Source organism: Arvicola amphibius, chromosome 5 (genome assembly GCF_903992535.2).
Source record: "Arvicola amphibius chromosome 5, mArvAmp1.2, whole genome shotgun sequence".
NCBI classification, from domain to species: Eukaryota; Metazoa; Chordata; class Mammalia; order Rodentia; family Cricetidae; genus Arvicola; species Arvicola amphibius.
This window is the reverse complement of record NC_052051.1, coordinates 134,880,146-134,896,242: the sequence shown is the minus strand read 5'-3', so window position 1 is coordinate 134,896,242 and position 16,097 is coordinate 134,880,146. Positions and strand designations below refer to the sequence as shown.

The 16,097-nt window shown below is 41.1% G+C and overlaps 1 protein-coding gene across 3 annotated transcripts; it reads right to left on the bottom strand.

The window, feature by feature from the left end:
- Nucleotides 1–4,220: 4,220 nt before the first annotated feature.
- On the bottom strand, nt 4,221–15,641 carry LOC119814171 (interferon-inducible GTPase 1-like). Of its 3 annotated transcripts, none has more exons than XM_038329583.1 (3): nt 15,564–15,641; nt 9,699–9,924; nt 4,221–5,768 (listed from the first exon to the last, which is right to left on the bottom strand). In XM_038329583.1, the coding sequence occupies exon 3, from the start codon at nt 5,742–5,744 to the stop codon at nt 4,536–4,538; it is 1,209 nt and encodes a 402-aa protein (XP_038185511.1). In that variant the 5' UTR covers nt 5,745–5,768; nt 9,699–9,924; nt 15,564–15,641; the 3' UTR covers nt 4,221–4,535. The 3 variants fall into 3 exon arrangements, 2 of the variants coding, with proteins under 2 accessions (XP_038185511.1, XP_038185512.1); XR_005285370.1 differs by lacking the exon at nt 4,221–5,768 and adding an exon at nt 8,114–9,208; XM_038329584.1 differs by lacking the exon at nt 9,699–9,924 and having other exon boundaries at nt 15,564–15,640.
- Between the last annotated feature and the right edge of the window lie 456 nt (nt 15,642–16,097).

Genomic DNA, 16,097 nt, shown 5'->3' with positions numbered 1-16,097 from the left:
TTATTTATTTTAATCTATGACTCTGTCTGTATCATATTCTCTTCCTCACAAGTGCATGCACATTTATCAAACACAGTGTGATCACTCACAGGCAGCTGTGTCATTGCAAAGCCCACCTTAGAGTGGCAATGATTCACCAGAGTCACAGCCCTGGAGGCCCCTGCATCATTTGCAGGTATCTTCGCTGGCCTGACATCCCCAGTCCTGGAGAACAATTTTTGCATTTTACAACCTGTAGGAGAGCTTTATGACTCTTTTAAGGTTTGCACTATCTAAAATATTATTTTTATTTACTTCCTGCATTTTATTTTATATTTAAGATGTGTCTCTCTGTTTAGTGTGCATGTTCACACATGTGTGGGCATGTCAGGCTTATATTGGGCCTGATCCTCAATTTCTACTTTTTTCATCAAGGCAGGGTCTCTTGATTGAACATGGAGATTGCAGATGTACACACTCTAGGTAGGCATCTTGCTCTATGATTCCGTTCTTTCTCTCTGTCTTCTGAGCATGGGAGTTCAAGGTGTCTGGACACCCACTCAGAATGTATGTGGGTTCTGGAAATTGAGCTCTTGTCCTCATACATGCATGGCAAGTACTTTATGTAGTTGACCATAGATTCCCTCAACTTCCTGAGTTTTCATTAGAATGATTAGGAGGAAAGAGCAATAATACAATTATTTAATCATTTGTGTCTGTGCTTGTGCATGTTTGTGTTGTATGCATGCAAGTGTCCATTCGTATGTGCGTGTGCACGTGTCCACATATATCTATCCCAGTGTGCATGTAGAGTGAAGATCAGGAAGGAAGGTAGAGAGTTGAAGTTGGAGAATGTCAAGTTCTGACATATTAACACACATGAACCCTACCCTTAGGTTTTCCCATGTTGATAGTGGATTGGCTAGTGTTACAAGGGTGGAGGGCAGGCATGGAAGGACTGGAAAATGAGTAAGATTTGGGTACATGCTGTGAAATTTGAAAAAAAAATCAATTAAAATATATGCTAAAAAACAAACAAAAAAGCAGAATGTGGAACTGTATACAGATATGTTGTCCAGTCATCTTACAGATGCACCCTCCATTTATGGACTCTAGACTGTTCCAGTTATAGTCAAGTTGACAACCAAGAATCAGCATCACACTTATCAAACTAAAGCTCAGTGCCAGTTTGTGGTACCTGCCCCTGAGTTGTTGATTAGTAAGGTCCCAGGGACCTCAAAATAACGCAGTCAGCTATTGGTATTATTTTTTATTCCTCACCAGACCCTGATGGTAAGATTCTGTTGCTGAAGACACCATATATTTTGGTCACAGGACATAGAGAAATATTGGTACTGAGCAGAAAGCTTCGTGCTTTGTGACCAATGTTCACAGTATTGGAGGGTACTATGCAGCCTGCTGAGGGAGAACAGTAATTAACAGTCTTATGTGACTGGGGATTTGGTCAAAGACCAGTCTCCATGGGAAGAACACTTGCCTTTCTTTTCTGCAAAAATCTTGGCATCTAAACCTGTTCACTATGACTCAAGACTCCAAGACTCAAGGTCCAGCTATGGCCAGGCATTCCCAGCTTATTTTCTTCTCCTTTTAAAATGTCTTTAAAGAACCTAGTGATGGACCTCTGCCTTTATCCCAGGGGCCAGAGTCACTACTGCAGCATGCCTTACCACTGTAGGTCTGAAATACTGTCTTATTGGCAACGACAACTCATTTTGGAATAGAGTTCTGTCCTACCAAGTGTGAGTCTCTGGAGCATCCCTTTTCTGTTAGAGCCATGGTAGTGCTGGTCTCTGTTCCCCAGGGACAGAGATATTGTCACATCCCTTCTTGAATGAGCTACTGAGCCGTATATCTGAGACACAGACCTGTGTGTGTTGTGCATTCCTTTTTTTGTGGGTGTATGTGTATTTGTTTTCTCTACTCCCCAGAGCCTTAAGAGTGAATATGAGACTAAGTCCCAGGTGCCACAGACTCTGAGGCCATAACCATCACTTCACTGCAGCTCCAAATACATCTGCCTCCAAACAGGCTCAAGTGATGCTGGTATTTCTTGTGGGACACAGTATACCTGAAGCTCTGACTTACACCGAGTCTTCAAATTATATTGCATATAAAGTTGGTACTCACCCCACTCCTGGAAATATTATATAAGAATTTATTTCCCCTTTTTTTCTGAAATGGACTGTCCATGTTCTTTGTTACCAGCAGCAAGCAAGCAAACAAACAAACAAACAAACAAATCCCAAATGAAAGGCAAAGCCTTTCTAGTTGCAGGTTCCTCCCCAGCTGTACTGAGGCTTTCATTCCCAGAGGAATGATTGACAATGGGAAGAGAACAATGTGGTAGATATAAGGGGACCTGTATTAATCTAGCCGATATGATGGTGGCTGTGGCCAGGGAGGCTTTGTCCTGTGTACTTGGAGTTTCTCAAAGCTCTCAGCAATCTCCTCACACAGCTTCCTTCATGGACGGTGTTCTCACAGTTAGTGTTTCTTCTCATCAACAGAGAAAGAAACTAAGACAATGTACAGATTACTTCTGAGACACCAAACCTGTTGATCTATATTTTACCTGTCTGGCAGCTTCTATAAGCTTTCTATTGGAAATTGGCTTATTGCTCCCTTCAAGAATTTTACCTAGTGGCTCAAGGTCTCCCATAAGAATATTATAACTAGGGCTTTAGCCATTGAATATATAATTAAAAGTTTGTAAGCTATGCTCCTCTTAAGGTGTAAGTCTGTCTAACTGATAGAAGAATGGAAAAGAAAGGTTTTTAACTCATGCTGCTGGCCTCATTAGATGTCAACATGTAGAAGACTGATAATAGATTCACATCCATCTCCAGCTCAGTCGGTAGAGAATGAGACTCTTAATCTAAGGGTTGTGGGTTCGAGCCCCGCATTGGGCGCACTCTATCCCGGCCAGCGGGATACGAACGGGGGGGGGGGGGGTCCCTGATAAACATGGAGGAGAGGAATGGAAGGGCAAGAGATGGGAGAAACGACGGCAAGACAGGCTTTCTGATCAAGTTGTGTTTTATTATTTCTCAGAAGCTGTTATGCAGAAAAAAAAAAAGAAAAAAAAAAAGAAAAAAAAAAAAAAAAAAAAAAAGGCAAGTGGGAGGGGAAGGTGTCAGGTCTGCTGGAATTCAGGTCCAGAGACATCCCTAGCTGATAAGGAAATACTGAGTGTCTGTGATTGTTGACTAACAAAGGAAATGCTAATTGTTTCTAAAAGCCTAGGGCCTGCAGGTCTCATTAGGAGATAAGATACCAGGTTGATTTCCTAGGCCCAGAATTTACCCTGCAGAGGGGAATAACTTGTGAACTTAAGATGACTGTAAACAAAATACAGACCTCAAAATACAGGTCTTTGCTTCTGGCAGGGGAGGGGCTTGCTTCTGACTCAACTGAATGTGCCAGGCTTTGGTGACTCACCATGGGAGGCCTTAGCATTTCTGAGGAGAGAATTGGGGTGTGCTTATGGGAGGCAGGGGAGGAGGGGATAGGAGGATTATGGTTGGTATGTAAAACAAAAATATTAAAAAATAAAATGTGTCTCTCTCTGTGTGGTGTGCATGTTCATGTGTGTGTAAGAGTATGTATGTCAGGCTTATGTTAAGTCCTATTCTCAGTTGCTTTCTGGTCTTTGTCACTGAGATAAGGTCCCTCAGTTGAACCCAGAACTTGCAGATATCCACACTCTTGACAGCCAGCTTGCTCCATGGTTCCACCATCTCTGCCTTCTGAGTTTGGAGTCCAAAGTGGCTACCACACCCACTCAACTTCTATATAGGTTCTGGAAATTGAGCTCTGCTCATTATATGTGTATGGAATGGCAAGTGCTTTATGCACTGTGTGTGTCTGTGTGTGATTGTGTGTATGTGTGTTTTCAAGTGTACATGTGGAGTTGTGTAACATGAAGGCCTGCTTGTTGGTTCCTGTCCTGCCTGGTTCCCGCAGCTGGTAAGCCCCAAAGAAAATCACACAGAGGTCTCCATAAGTTATAAACTTATTGGCCCATTAGCTCAGGCTTCGTATTAGCTCTTATAACTGGTGTTAACCCATCATTCTTATCTATGTTAGCCACATGGCTCAGTACCTTTTTCAGTGGGACAGGTCACATCCTGCTTCGTCGGTGTCTGGACAGGACTCAGAAAGAACTTCCTTCTTCCCAGAATACTCCTGTTCTCATTGCCATGCCTCTACTTCCTGTCTGGTTGTCTTGCCTATACTCCCTGCCTGGCTACTGGCCAATCAGTGTTTATTTAAAACATGATTGACAGAATACAGACAACTCTTCCGCACCAGAGTTGAAAGACAGAAAGGAAAGGAGAGAGTTGAAGCTGGGGATTGCCAGATTCTGACATATTAACACACATGGCCCTTATCCTTAGGTTTCTCATGGTTGATAGTGGATTGGTTAGTGGAAAGAAAAAATATAAGAGGGGGTATTTATCTAATGACTCCATGGTATTAACCATTGATCTTGTGATTTTGTTATGGTCAGTCGCTGTGCATGAGCTGAGTTTGAACTAGTTTTTTGAATATGTCTCTCTAAGGAGAACTTTGGCATCTTCAGTCACTGTGTCAAGGAAATAAAGTTTTAAGTAAAAGGTTTTCTCAAAGTAAAGCCCTGTAGCAAGAGGCCCACCATTAGCCGAAGCAAATTTCTCTACATATTTCAAAAACATTTCTCCCAATGTTTCTTCTTTCTTAGTTTCTAACAAATAAGGAGACTTAATGATTTTTTTCAGTTGTTCAACAGGCACTTGGGAATCCTTAGCCATGACTTCCAGGGATTCATCATCCAGTCCAAAGAGGACTTGGTAGTGGTTTAACTTCACCTTCAACTCCTCCAACTCATCCACATCAGAAAGGCTAAGGATGTCCACTGTAGGAACAGTAGCCAAAATTCCAGCCTGGCAGGCTTTCAACAAGATAAACTGCTGCATAGATTTATGCTTTCTGTCAACGACAGCCTCAGTATTATTAGGCAAGGAAAGTATAAAGTTGTGGCGCTTTTGAGCAGGAAGATCTTTTATCAGGGTGTCAATCAGGACTGGAAAATTATAGTCTAATAGATCATGGTTAGAAATCAAGAAAATCTGTGGAACATCCATGTTATTCTGAATGAATGTGTTCACACAGTAGCTTCTGATCAGTTGCAAGGTCTTTTCTCTGTCCACCTTGGTTCTTACAAAGTAGCAATTCTTTCCCTTCAATCTGATTGCTTGGGCAAGGTCTAGTTCAAGTAGTTTAAAGCGTGTGGCAGAAAGAATCACGAAGAAGTCATACTCTTGGAATTTCACTTTCTCCAGATAATATTTTGGTGGAATGTTCATAGTTCCAATGCCAGGCAGCTCCCAAAAAGTCAACGTTTCAATTTTGGGGTGCTTGTATGGAGTTCTCCTCATAGCAGTCTCTGCTATCCCAACTTGAGTTGCACCTTCCTCTTCAGGTCCAACTCCCCTCAGGGCATTGATGAAGCTGGACTTCCCTGCTCCAGACTCTCCTGTCACAGCAATGTTTATTGGGGCATAATTAATATGTCCTAATCCACCAATGATTCTATAATGTGCCTGCTGAACATGTCCTTTTTTCAGAGACCTTTTTATAGAACGGATGATTTCTGGAGGAATGATTTTATTTTCTATTTCAATATTATTAAAATATGCAGTAAAACTGGATTCCAAGTCTCCACGGTCTTCATTCTCAGATGTAGAAGAGAATGACTGACCCATGATCGTGATTAAAGAAATAAGTCACTGAAAGAAGGAAGGAAGAGTAAGTTACAAAAGATCAAAGATGCCTGTGGTGGCATTTTAATTGTACTTTAATAAATTGCCGGGCGGTGGTGGCACTCGGGAGGCAGAGGCAGGCAGATCTCTGTGAGTTCGAGACCAGCCTGGTCTACAAGAGCTAGTTCCAGGACAGGCTCTAAAAAGCTGCAGAGAAACCCTGTCTCGAAAAAAACCAAAAAAAAAAAAAAAAATACTTCCTGAAGATTTGAGAGTAAAACAGTCCCACTGGTCAGCCTTACAGACCAGGAAATGGTAATACACACCTTTAATCTTAGCAGCCACACTAGTTGCCATAGAAACCAGGCGATGCATGCCTTTAATAATAATGGTACAAGCCTTTAATCCCAGATCTAGAGAGGATTATAAAACAGGAGAAAACAGCTCTTAACACACAGTCTCATTCTGAAATTCCAGGAGACAGGATTGCCATTTCAGACTGAGGTCAAGGTAAGAGCCAGGAGCTGGTTGTTTTGCTTTTCAGATCTTCAGGTTGAACCCCAATTTCTGACCTTGAGCTTTTATTAATCTTGGTTCAGATGCCTTCATTCTTAGTACTGTTTTGCTTCACTGTGCTGCCAACTTAGTTACATTCTGTTATTGACTAGTGTGCTATTTTTTTTGATCAAGTAGATATAAGCTATAGTCCTATTGGAGAAGAAAACTTCATTTGAGGAATTTTTCCCATCAGATTTGACTTTGTTGATTCAATGTTGATGTGGGAAGTGCCAGTTCACTGTGGGTGGTACCATCCTTGGACTGGCAGTCTTGGGTAAATTAAGAAAGCATTATCAAACTATGGGGAGCAAGTCAGCAAACAACATTCTCCTATTGTTCCTGCCTCTGCTCCTCCAGAGTTTCTGCCCTGATTTCCCTGAGTGATGGACTGGGATCAGAATGTGTTAGCCCCCAAAGTCATATGCTTTTCAAAATGTTTTTGTTCATGGTGTTTATAAAAGCAATAAAAGGAATCTAGAATAAATTTCTGCCAGCTCCCAATTCAACCCTTAATTACAAAAATATTATAACTGAAGTAAAGCAAGGCAAAATCATATAAAATTCCAGATGAGTCCTTTAGCCAGCATCAACAAGTATAAAAACATGAGCAATTGCGCTGTATGTGACCTGACTGCAGTATTGTATAACAAATCCAAAATATCGTATTCACCTGTGCATACTTCCTACAGTGTGTGCCTTCAAATGAATGGAAACTTAACAGACATCTATTTTGCACACTGAAAAATAAATAATAATGAGTGATATTTGATATTATTGTTTAACCAGTGCTAAATCTCTAATGATCACATAAATGTTTCTGTTTTTCTTGATTTTTCCAGAAGATTTCATTAAGTCCAACTATTGTATTTGGCTGAAATATTTCTTAATTTTTCTAGATTTACTTTCCTTCTGTCTTTTTAAAGTCTTGGAGCTATCTCACCTCCATTAGGAATATAAACTTATAATAATATAAAACTTCTTATCCTTAAAGTCCACGTTAACATCCATTTCTTCAATACACTATTACAGGGTCCTCAGTCATATAGATTTAATATATTTTTTAAACCTTTCATGTTCTGAAAGCACTCTAACTGTGCCCCGCAGTTATAGGTCAATTGCTGTCCTAGAATGAACAGGGCTTTGGGTTCAATCCCCAGCACCTCATCAAATGCAGGTTCTTGTGGATCTCTGTAATTCTGGTACTCAGGAAGTAGAGGTAAGAGTATCAGTACTTCTAGGTCATCCTTGGTAAACTGTGAGTTAAGGGCTAGCCTGGGTTAATTGAGACCCTGTCTCAAAAAAATGAATATCAAGTTCTGCAAGATGACTCAGGGGGTAAATACTGGGCTAAAGAACTGAGTTTGATTGCTGGGTATTTTGTTTTTTAGCTCAGATACCATATTTCTGTCCTGTATTATCCACAAACCTGTCTACAAGACCTCCCATGGCAGCAGAATGGCTGTTACTATCAGTTAAGAAAGCAGCAAATCTCCACTCTCACCCTGGAGCCTTTTCCTGTCTCATCCATATCAAATCAGTTTGCAGATGTAAGTTCTATTTCCAAATCCACTCACAGCTGATCATCCCTCCTATGTTATCTTCTTCAAGACCTCCTCAATCCCAACTTTGATAATGTCATTGACATTACTGTATTCCCTGTGATTGTTCTTGCAACAGCATGGATGATCAGCCAGCGTTGTCCCATTGACACTGAAGTCATATCATGTCCCGTCAATTCTGAGATGTACCATTAGGATACTACTTTCCCTCAGGGCAAGTTAATTTGGTAAAGAGTGCACATGCTACATACAACATAAATTGAACTTTTTATTACGCTTCTGGGGTTTTTCATGTCTGAATAACAGCCATGTATCTTGGCTGTTATTTTCTCATCTCAGGACTTTGTACTGAATGACTGTTTCCTTTCCTTGTTGGTCTCCCCTCCAGAACCACAGGTCTATTAACTTAGTCACCCTCATCTAGGTTGTGCATCAATTAGGCACGCTTTAGCATTGCCATCCCCATTGAGATATAACATCGTACCTGCCTCTATCACCCATCATCCTTTATCTTTCCAGCTCTACCCAGCACTTGCTGGCAGATGATGTGCATTCATCTGGGTTCACTTGCTGTCAGCCTCCCACAGTATAATGAGCCCCAGGTATCAGAATGTGCTTTTGCCTTGTTCACTTCTCCATGACCAACACACAGCAAAGGTGGTTTATCATCAGGCAATGAATGAGGACTATGAGGGAAACACTAGATGTCTATTGTAAACATTTGTGTCTATTCTGTAGTTTTCCCTGGCCAGTAGGTTATTGAAGACCTAGTACATTCATAGAGAGTGGGTACCGAGAGCTCTGGGAGAACTTAAAGACAGTCTAATACAAGAGAGTAGAATCCTACTGTGTATGAGCACAAACATATGCAGACTCGCTGCACAGGACACTCTGTCCAATCTACAGGACAAATGGGGACAGCTGTGCAAGAAAGCAGAGCTGTAGAACTTTGTTCAATCTGACTGCAGGCACAGGACAGGAAGGGGTGGGTAAAGAGAATGTCCTGAAAGGGAAGCAAAATCTGATTAAATAAACAGTATAGCCTGATTTCCTGTTCAAGGGGACAGTCACCCACAGGGCACAGACAGAAAGTCCCTGAAGCACACAGGCTGTTCTCATCTTTCAGGTTTTCCCCATCTTATTCTTTCAGCTCTAGCTCCTGGATCTGTGACGCAGACTCCAGTGTGACAGTTGTCTGCAAGGTCTTTCCATGAATATGACCACAGGGAACGAGAAGGCTGTGACACAGCAGGCATTACAAAGGGAAGCCTGCCTAAATGACAGCTGTCACCGCACCCTGACACAGCTCAAATTCTCAGAGATGGAGTGAAGATCCTTAACATTCCTTCTCTACAATAAAAAGACACCCAGTGAACAAGATTTGCTAGGCACAGATCTCTGCAGCCAGCTATGGCAGAAGTGGGCGAGCAGAGAGACCTATTCTCCACAGGCCAGAGGCCTCAGCGTGTAAGGAACTAAGTACTATACCCTGAACTAGGAAGGAAGATGAGAATGACAGACAGCAACCTCAGGTCCACTGTAGATATTCCATCAGCTGCAACAGCCATGTTAGAGAAAGGAATAAGAAACAAGCCAAACAATGTTAAACTTTTTACCAAAATCAATACCCATATCATTTCCTTTAGGTCTAGCTCAACTTGAAGAACTGGCTAAGCCTATGCATGATGCAATCCTGTTCACCTCCCACCAAAACATCCCAGTTTCTAAGAAGATCCCTACTCTCAGGGTATGTTCCTAAATGTCTTGTTACCTATCATCTCTTTAGAGAAGAGAGGTCATGAGGGTTAGAAGTTAGATCTGAATGCCCCTGTCCACTTACCAGAGAACCCCGAGTCCAGTGTGTGCGCTCACTGTAGCTCAGCTGCAGGAGCCACTGTCCACTGTGCTGCAGTCTCTTCCCATGAACCAACCCCTCCTTCCTCTGTGGAAAGCAGCAGGTTTCTGACAGTTCAGCAGGACTCACACTCTCTCCAGGGCCCTGCCCCTCCTTCTCGGTGTGTGCTGGCCAATCACGGAGGAGCACGGGTCAGTAGCTTTCAGACCTGCTGCATTTCCAAGAAAAGGGAAGTGAAACTAAAGTGACCAGTTGTGTTTCATCCCATTAAACCTTTGTTTCTTGGCAGAAGAGTCTGGACAGTCCTAAAATAGTACAGGTGTAGAATGTGGGGCTTGGAAATGGAGGGCGGTCACGGAGAAGCAGCTGACTAACCAGGCTGGAACACAGCCCTTGAAAGATAACTTTTGGGATCCCTGACTCCACAAATACAGCCTGAACTGAAGTCACACAGCACATTGTCTGGGGTTGTGTGCAGATGCCAAGTTAAGGCTCACCCACGACACAACCTATTTCCTCACAATTGTGGATTCATGATCCTTAATTCTTATTCTCAACTCTTCTGTCAATGTATGGATTTGGCCTGGTTTGGGCGTGACAGGTTTTACACATGTTGTCACAACCATTGTGAGCTTATACATCCAGCTGCCTTGTTGTGTCCAGAAGACACAGTTTCGCTGTAGCTGTCTACTCTACTGACTCTGGCTGTTATAGTCCTTTAATCTCCTCTTCAACAACCATTCCTGCGCTTTGGAACTAGAATTATATATATTCCATTCAGGGCTGGATATTGTTAAGTGTCCTATTCTCTGCATTTTGGCCAGTTGTGGGTCTCTATAGGTTTTCATCTACTGCAAATATGAAAAACCATAATAAAGGTTGGGAGATGCCTCAATCTATGGGTATAATGATAAATCAAGAGGATATGGCTTAATATTATACCCATTTAACAGGATAACAATAGTTATGTTTACCTAGAGTCAATAATCTGTCTCGCCTTAAGTTCTTGTCCATGTGTGGGTTTCATTTAGTGGAGACGCTATTGAATCTAATCAGGAAGCAATTAGTTACATGGATGACTTTCTTGCCACTAATACACTGGAGAGCATGTCTTATCTGTCCAGTCATTGTAGTTCATAGAGTTCACAGACTGGTATGATTCATGATTACTTTCATTCTTTGGTAGTATAATATGACTACAGTTTGACTACATAGATGACTATTAATTTGCATTTTTAATTATACTTTTATTTTAAATGAGTTACACAAACATAATACCTCAAACAAGAATAGAAAGAAATATACAATATAAGAAATTATCTTAAATTTGTAGCAATAAATGGAAATTTATATCAATGTAAATTATCATTTCTATATCATATCCTATTCATATTCTACATCATATCTTTCTTTAGAAAGATATTGACTGTGACCATCAGCTGTTTATAAGCAACCCCTTTTAAATGAAAACAAACATTTATACACAGTATTTGGGAATTTTGGTATAGTTTTCTATACTACTCCCTGCTGATTGTTGAGTGCAGTGGTCTTATGGGGACCTTGAGAAAATTAAGAATTATGGTTAAATCATGGCTGCAGTAGTCAGTGAGGTTGTTTAATCTCAGCCAGTTGCCTTGAAGCTGTTTCAGGAGGTCTTTTTTGATCAAACCATATTAACATAGAACAAATCCACATCTTCTCATCTTCCTTGGAAACAAAAGATCCTCTTTTTCAAAACAACATATCCTTAGACCTGAATTTTGAAGTTAAGATACCTTTATATGGGTTTAGCTTAGCAGATCCCACAATTAAATGTCTCTCTTCAGTTAGCTCATTAACAGTCGAAAATTCAAAGAAAACACAATAATATACATAATCTAGACTCTGTGTATTTTCCATCATTACATGACCCAATATAAATTTTTTACTCTCTTTATCTTTTAAGTACCTCAGTTTACTACCCTTAAATTTATTTATTTTAATCTATGACTCTGTCTGTATCATATTCTCTTCCTCACAAGTGCATGCACATTTATCAAACACAGTGTGATCACTCACAGGCAGCTGTGTCATTGCAAAGCCCATCTTAGAGTGGCAATGATTCACCAGAGTCACAGCCCTGGAGGCCCCTGCATCATTTGCAGGTATCTTCGCTGGCCTGACATCCCCAGTCCTGGAGAACAATTTTTGCTTTTATACCCTGTAGGAGAGCTTCATGACTCTTTTGAGGTTTGCACTATCTAAGATACTATTTTCATTTACTTCCTGCATTTTATTTTATTTTATATTTAAGATGTGTCTCTCTGTTTAGTGTGCATGTTCACACATGTGTGGGCATGTCAGGCTTATGTTGGGCCTGATCCTCAATTTCTACTTTTTTCATCAAGGCAGGGTCTCTTGATTGAACATGGAGATTGCAGATGTACACACTCTAGGTAGGCAGCTAGCTCTATGATTCTGTTCTCTCTCTCTGTCTTCTGAGCATGGGAGTTCAAGGTGGCTGGACACCCACTCAGCATTTATGTGGGTTCTGAAAATTGAGCTCTTGTCCTCATACATGCATGGCAAGTACTTTATGCACTTGATCATAGATTCCCTCCACTTCCTGAGTTTTCATTAGAATGATTAGGAGGAAAGAACAATAATACAACTATTTAATCATTTGTGTCTGCGCTTGTGCATGCTTGGGTGTTGCATGTGTGCATGTGTGCATTCATGAGTGTGTGTGTATGTGTGTGTATTTGTGCATATATGTTTTCAACTTTGCATGTGGAGTTGAAGATCAGGAAGAAAGGTAGAGAGCTGAGGTTGGGGATTGTCAGGTTCTGACATATTAACACACATGAACCCTACCCTTAGGTTTTCCCATGTTGATAGTGGATTGGCTAGTGTTACAAGGTGGAGGGCAGACATGAAAGTACTGGGAAATGAATAGGATTTGGGTACATGCTGTGAAATTCTAAAGAAATAAATCAATTAAAATATATGCTAAGAAACAAACAAAAAAGCAGAATGTGGAACTATAAACAGACATGGAGTCCAGTCAGTCCTACAGGGTGAAAGATCCATCTCTTGGCCTTTACTCCACTATTCAAATAAACAGCTTATTTTCCTAAATAAATAACAATGATAAATAAATTTTTTTAAATAAAGAGTTTATTTTTATTTTTATTTTTATTCTACTTATAGTAACTGATTTGGTTATGAGTTTTTCTATGGTTAGAAAACTTTTTAATTTTCTTTTAATCTCTTGCTATTCTCTCTTCCCCTCTATGCCTTCTCTACTCTCTCCCTTGTTCCTTTATTTAATTAACTTTGTTTCTCAAATTTTTCTCTTTCCTTGCCTCTCTTTGGCACAAGGGGAAGAGTAAGAAGAAAAGCTTCTTGCTCTGTTTAAAGTAGAGGCACTTCCTGCTTTTTTTGCAGCTGGCAGTGTTCCAACAGAAGCCCTTTATTTTGCTCCAAAAAACAGCGCCAGGCACCTAAGCTGAGGGAGCAAGCAGCATTTGTCTCTGACCTGAGAACTGTGTCCAAGTAGGAGCAAGTCCCCAGTTTTTCCCCTCTGTGTCTTCAGTCCCCAGTAAGTCCAGATGCTTAAGCCTTTGTTTCTATTTCCAGAACCAGGAAAGGGGCACCGGGCAAAAGAAGGTGTTTGGGAATCAGTCATGAAAAGGGGGTTGAAAGAAACAATTCCAGAACGTTATCCAAGGCCAGAGGGACTCAGCCCCAAGTTAAGATAGTCTGGTTTTTTGCATAAACAGGATGTACAAACCAAAAGCTTTGAAAAGTGTGGCATAGGCGGCCGGCCGCACTAGTATAAAGCTGTCCACTAGATGGAGCAAGTTCAAAACAGCTTCAACTAGTACTGGTGAAGCTTGGGATATTGCGGTTCTGTTGGAACCAAATAGCAGACATCAGACAGAAAATAAAAAATAAAAAATAAATAGCTGGGCGGTGGTGGCACACACCTTTAATTCCGGCACTTGGAAGGCAGAGGCAGGCGGATTTCTGTGAGTCTGAGGTCTGCCTGGTCTACAGAGTGAGTTTCAGGACAGGCTCCAAAGCTACAGAGAAACCCTGTCTTGAAAAAACCCAAAACCCCAAATCAAAACAAACAAACAAACAAACAAACGAACAAAGAAACAAAACACAACTAGGCCAAAAAGAAATTAGTGTTCTCCGTAGGGGCATAATAATCAAAACTTCCAGAACACCATTCAAAGCTGTCATTCACACGAAGACATAGGGAAGGCAATCAGAATATCTTGCAGAAAAAAGTAAGTTAATAGAAATATCAAATTTTTCTTTGAAAGAAAGTTGATAAATGAAAAAGACATACTATTGATTTGGAGGAAAATTGCAAATTAAGAATCAGACCTTATGCACAACATATAAAGATTTCCTAAAACTCAATAGTAAGAAAACAAGGAACTCGATTTTCTAAACAGGGCTAAAACTTAAATAGACACATTAGCAAAAAGAAACACCGATGTCAAATAATCACTTGACTATACAGTCACTACTGGGGGAATTCTAATGAAAACTTCACATACCCAGTAGGTGGAGAAGGATTTCAAATCTAATTTAAGATGCTTAGCAAGTATAACCTTGTCTCATGCTGCTGGGAATGCTCCCGTTGAGAAACAGTTTGCCAGTCTTCAACAACATAAATTCCACTTTACCCAGTATTCCTGATGTTGAGGACCCGAGGACTGGCCTCAACAAAAACACTTCTTATCAAGGTAATGGAGTGGGAAAATAGAGAAAGGAACCATAAGACTATTGGGAATGAGTTTCAGGGATTTTTCAGATCCTGAAATCACCTGCATTTATTTTTCCACAGTTTTTATACTTAAGGTAAACTGGGGGAGAAGGTAACAAAGGCTTCATTAACATGACAGCCTGAGACTTCCCATCATTAGCATTCTGTTGCCTAGGTAGCAGGAAGACTCAAGTCAGGGTTGACTCACCGACACTGGTCATGTAGGCAGAAAACACCCCCTCCCCAGTGATCTCATAAGTTACAGTGGAAGGAACAGAAGTACATTGGCAGTCCTGACCACCTGTCAGGATGGCGCTGAGCTATCTTAATTTCAAATAGAGGCCGGGTAGCCACCCCCCTGACTGATAATGATAAATGCTTATTATTCCCCAAATGCTCTGACCCTCAGATAAGGTGGGAAATGGACCTGTACTTCTTGGCCCCAACAGGTAGGTACTTACCAAAGGAAAATAAAATGGGCCACTGAGACGGCAGCCAAACCTAGACAAACCTAGTTCAATCTCTGGGAACCACACGGTAAGGAGAGAACTCATTTTGGCAGGTTGTCCTCTCACCTCCACCTATGTGCCTAATATGCAGTCACATAAATATATAAATATGTAAAAAAATTCATGGAAAAATGAAACGTTGCATTCATATAAAACATTATCCAGAGGGCTGGTTCAGTGGGCAAGAGCATCGGGGTGTAAGGAACTAAATAGCATACCCTGAACGAGGAAGCAAGATGAGGGTGAGATACACCGACCTCATTCACACTACAGAGATATTCCATCACTTGAAGCAGACATTTCCATCCATGTTAGAGAGAGAAATAAGCCAAAACAATTTAGAACATTTTACCAAAATCAGTATCCAGGTCATTTCCCTAAGAAGTACCTTGACTTGAAGAACTGGCTAAGCCCATCCATGATGCAGTCCTGTTCACCTCCCACCAACGCATCCCAGTTTCCAAACAGAGGATCCCTACTCTCAGGGTATGCTCCTAAATGTCCCGTTCCCTGTCATCTCTTTAGAGAAGAGAGATGGTGAGGGTTAGAAGTTAGATCTGAATGCCCCTGTCCACTTACCAGAGAACCCTGAGTCCAGTGTGTGCGCTCACTGTAGCTCAGCTGCAGGAGCCACTGTCCACTGTGCTGCAGTCTCTTGACATGAAACCCACCCGTGCTTTGTCTTCAAGACATACAGATTCTTCTAGGTTCTGCCTCTCTCCTTTCAGTGTGCTTTGGCCAATCATGGAGGATCATGGATCTATTTGCTATCAAGTGTAGGAATCACCCGCATTTCCAAGAAGAGGAAATGAAGTAAACCAAAAGTTGTTTTGTATTCTATCAACTCTTCTTTACTTGGCAGAAAAGGCTGGACATTCCTAAAATAACAGCGTGAAACGAGGCTTGGAAAAGAACAGAAACATGGAGAAGTGTCTTACTGACGATGCTGGAAAACAGCCCTTGAAAGATACATTTCCTGATCCCCGACTCTACAAATGCAGCCTGAACTAAAGTCGCACAACACAACACAACACATTGTCTGAGTTCTTGTGCAGATGTCAGTTCCCACTCCATGACACGATAGTGATTTCGAAACTCTGTGGGTGTTCCAAA

Excerpts from the sequence above, each read along its gene's own strand:
- LOC119814171 (XM_038329583.1), bottom strand. The coding sequence starts at position 5,744 with ATGGGTCAGTCATTCTCTTCTACATCTGAGAATGAAGACCGTGGAGAC.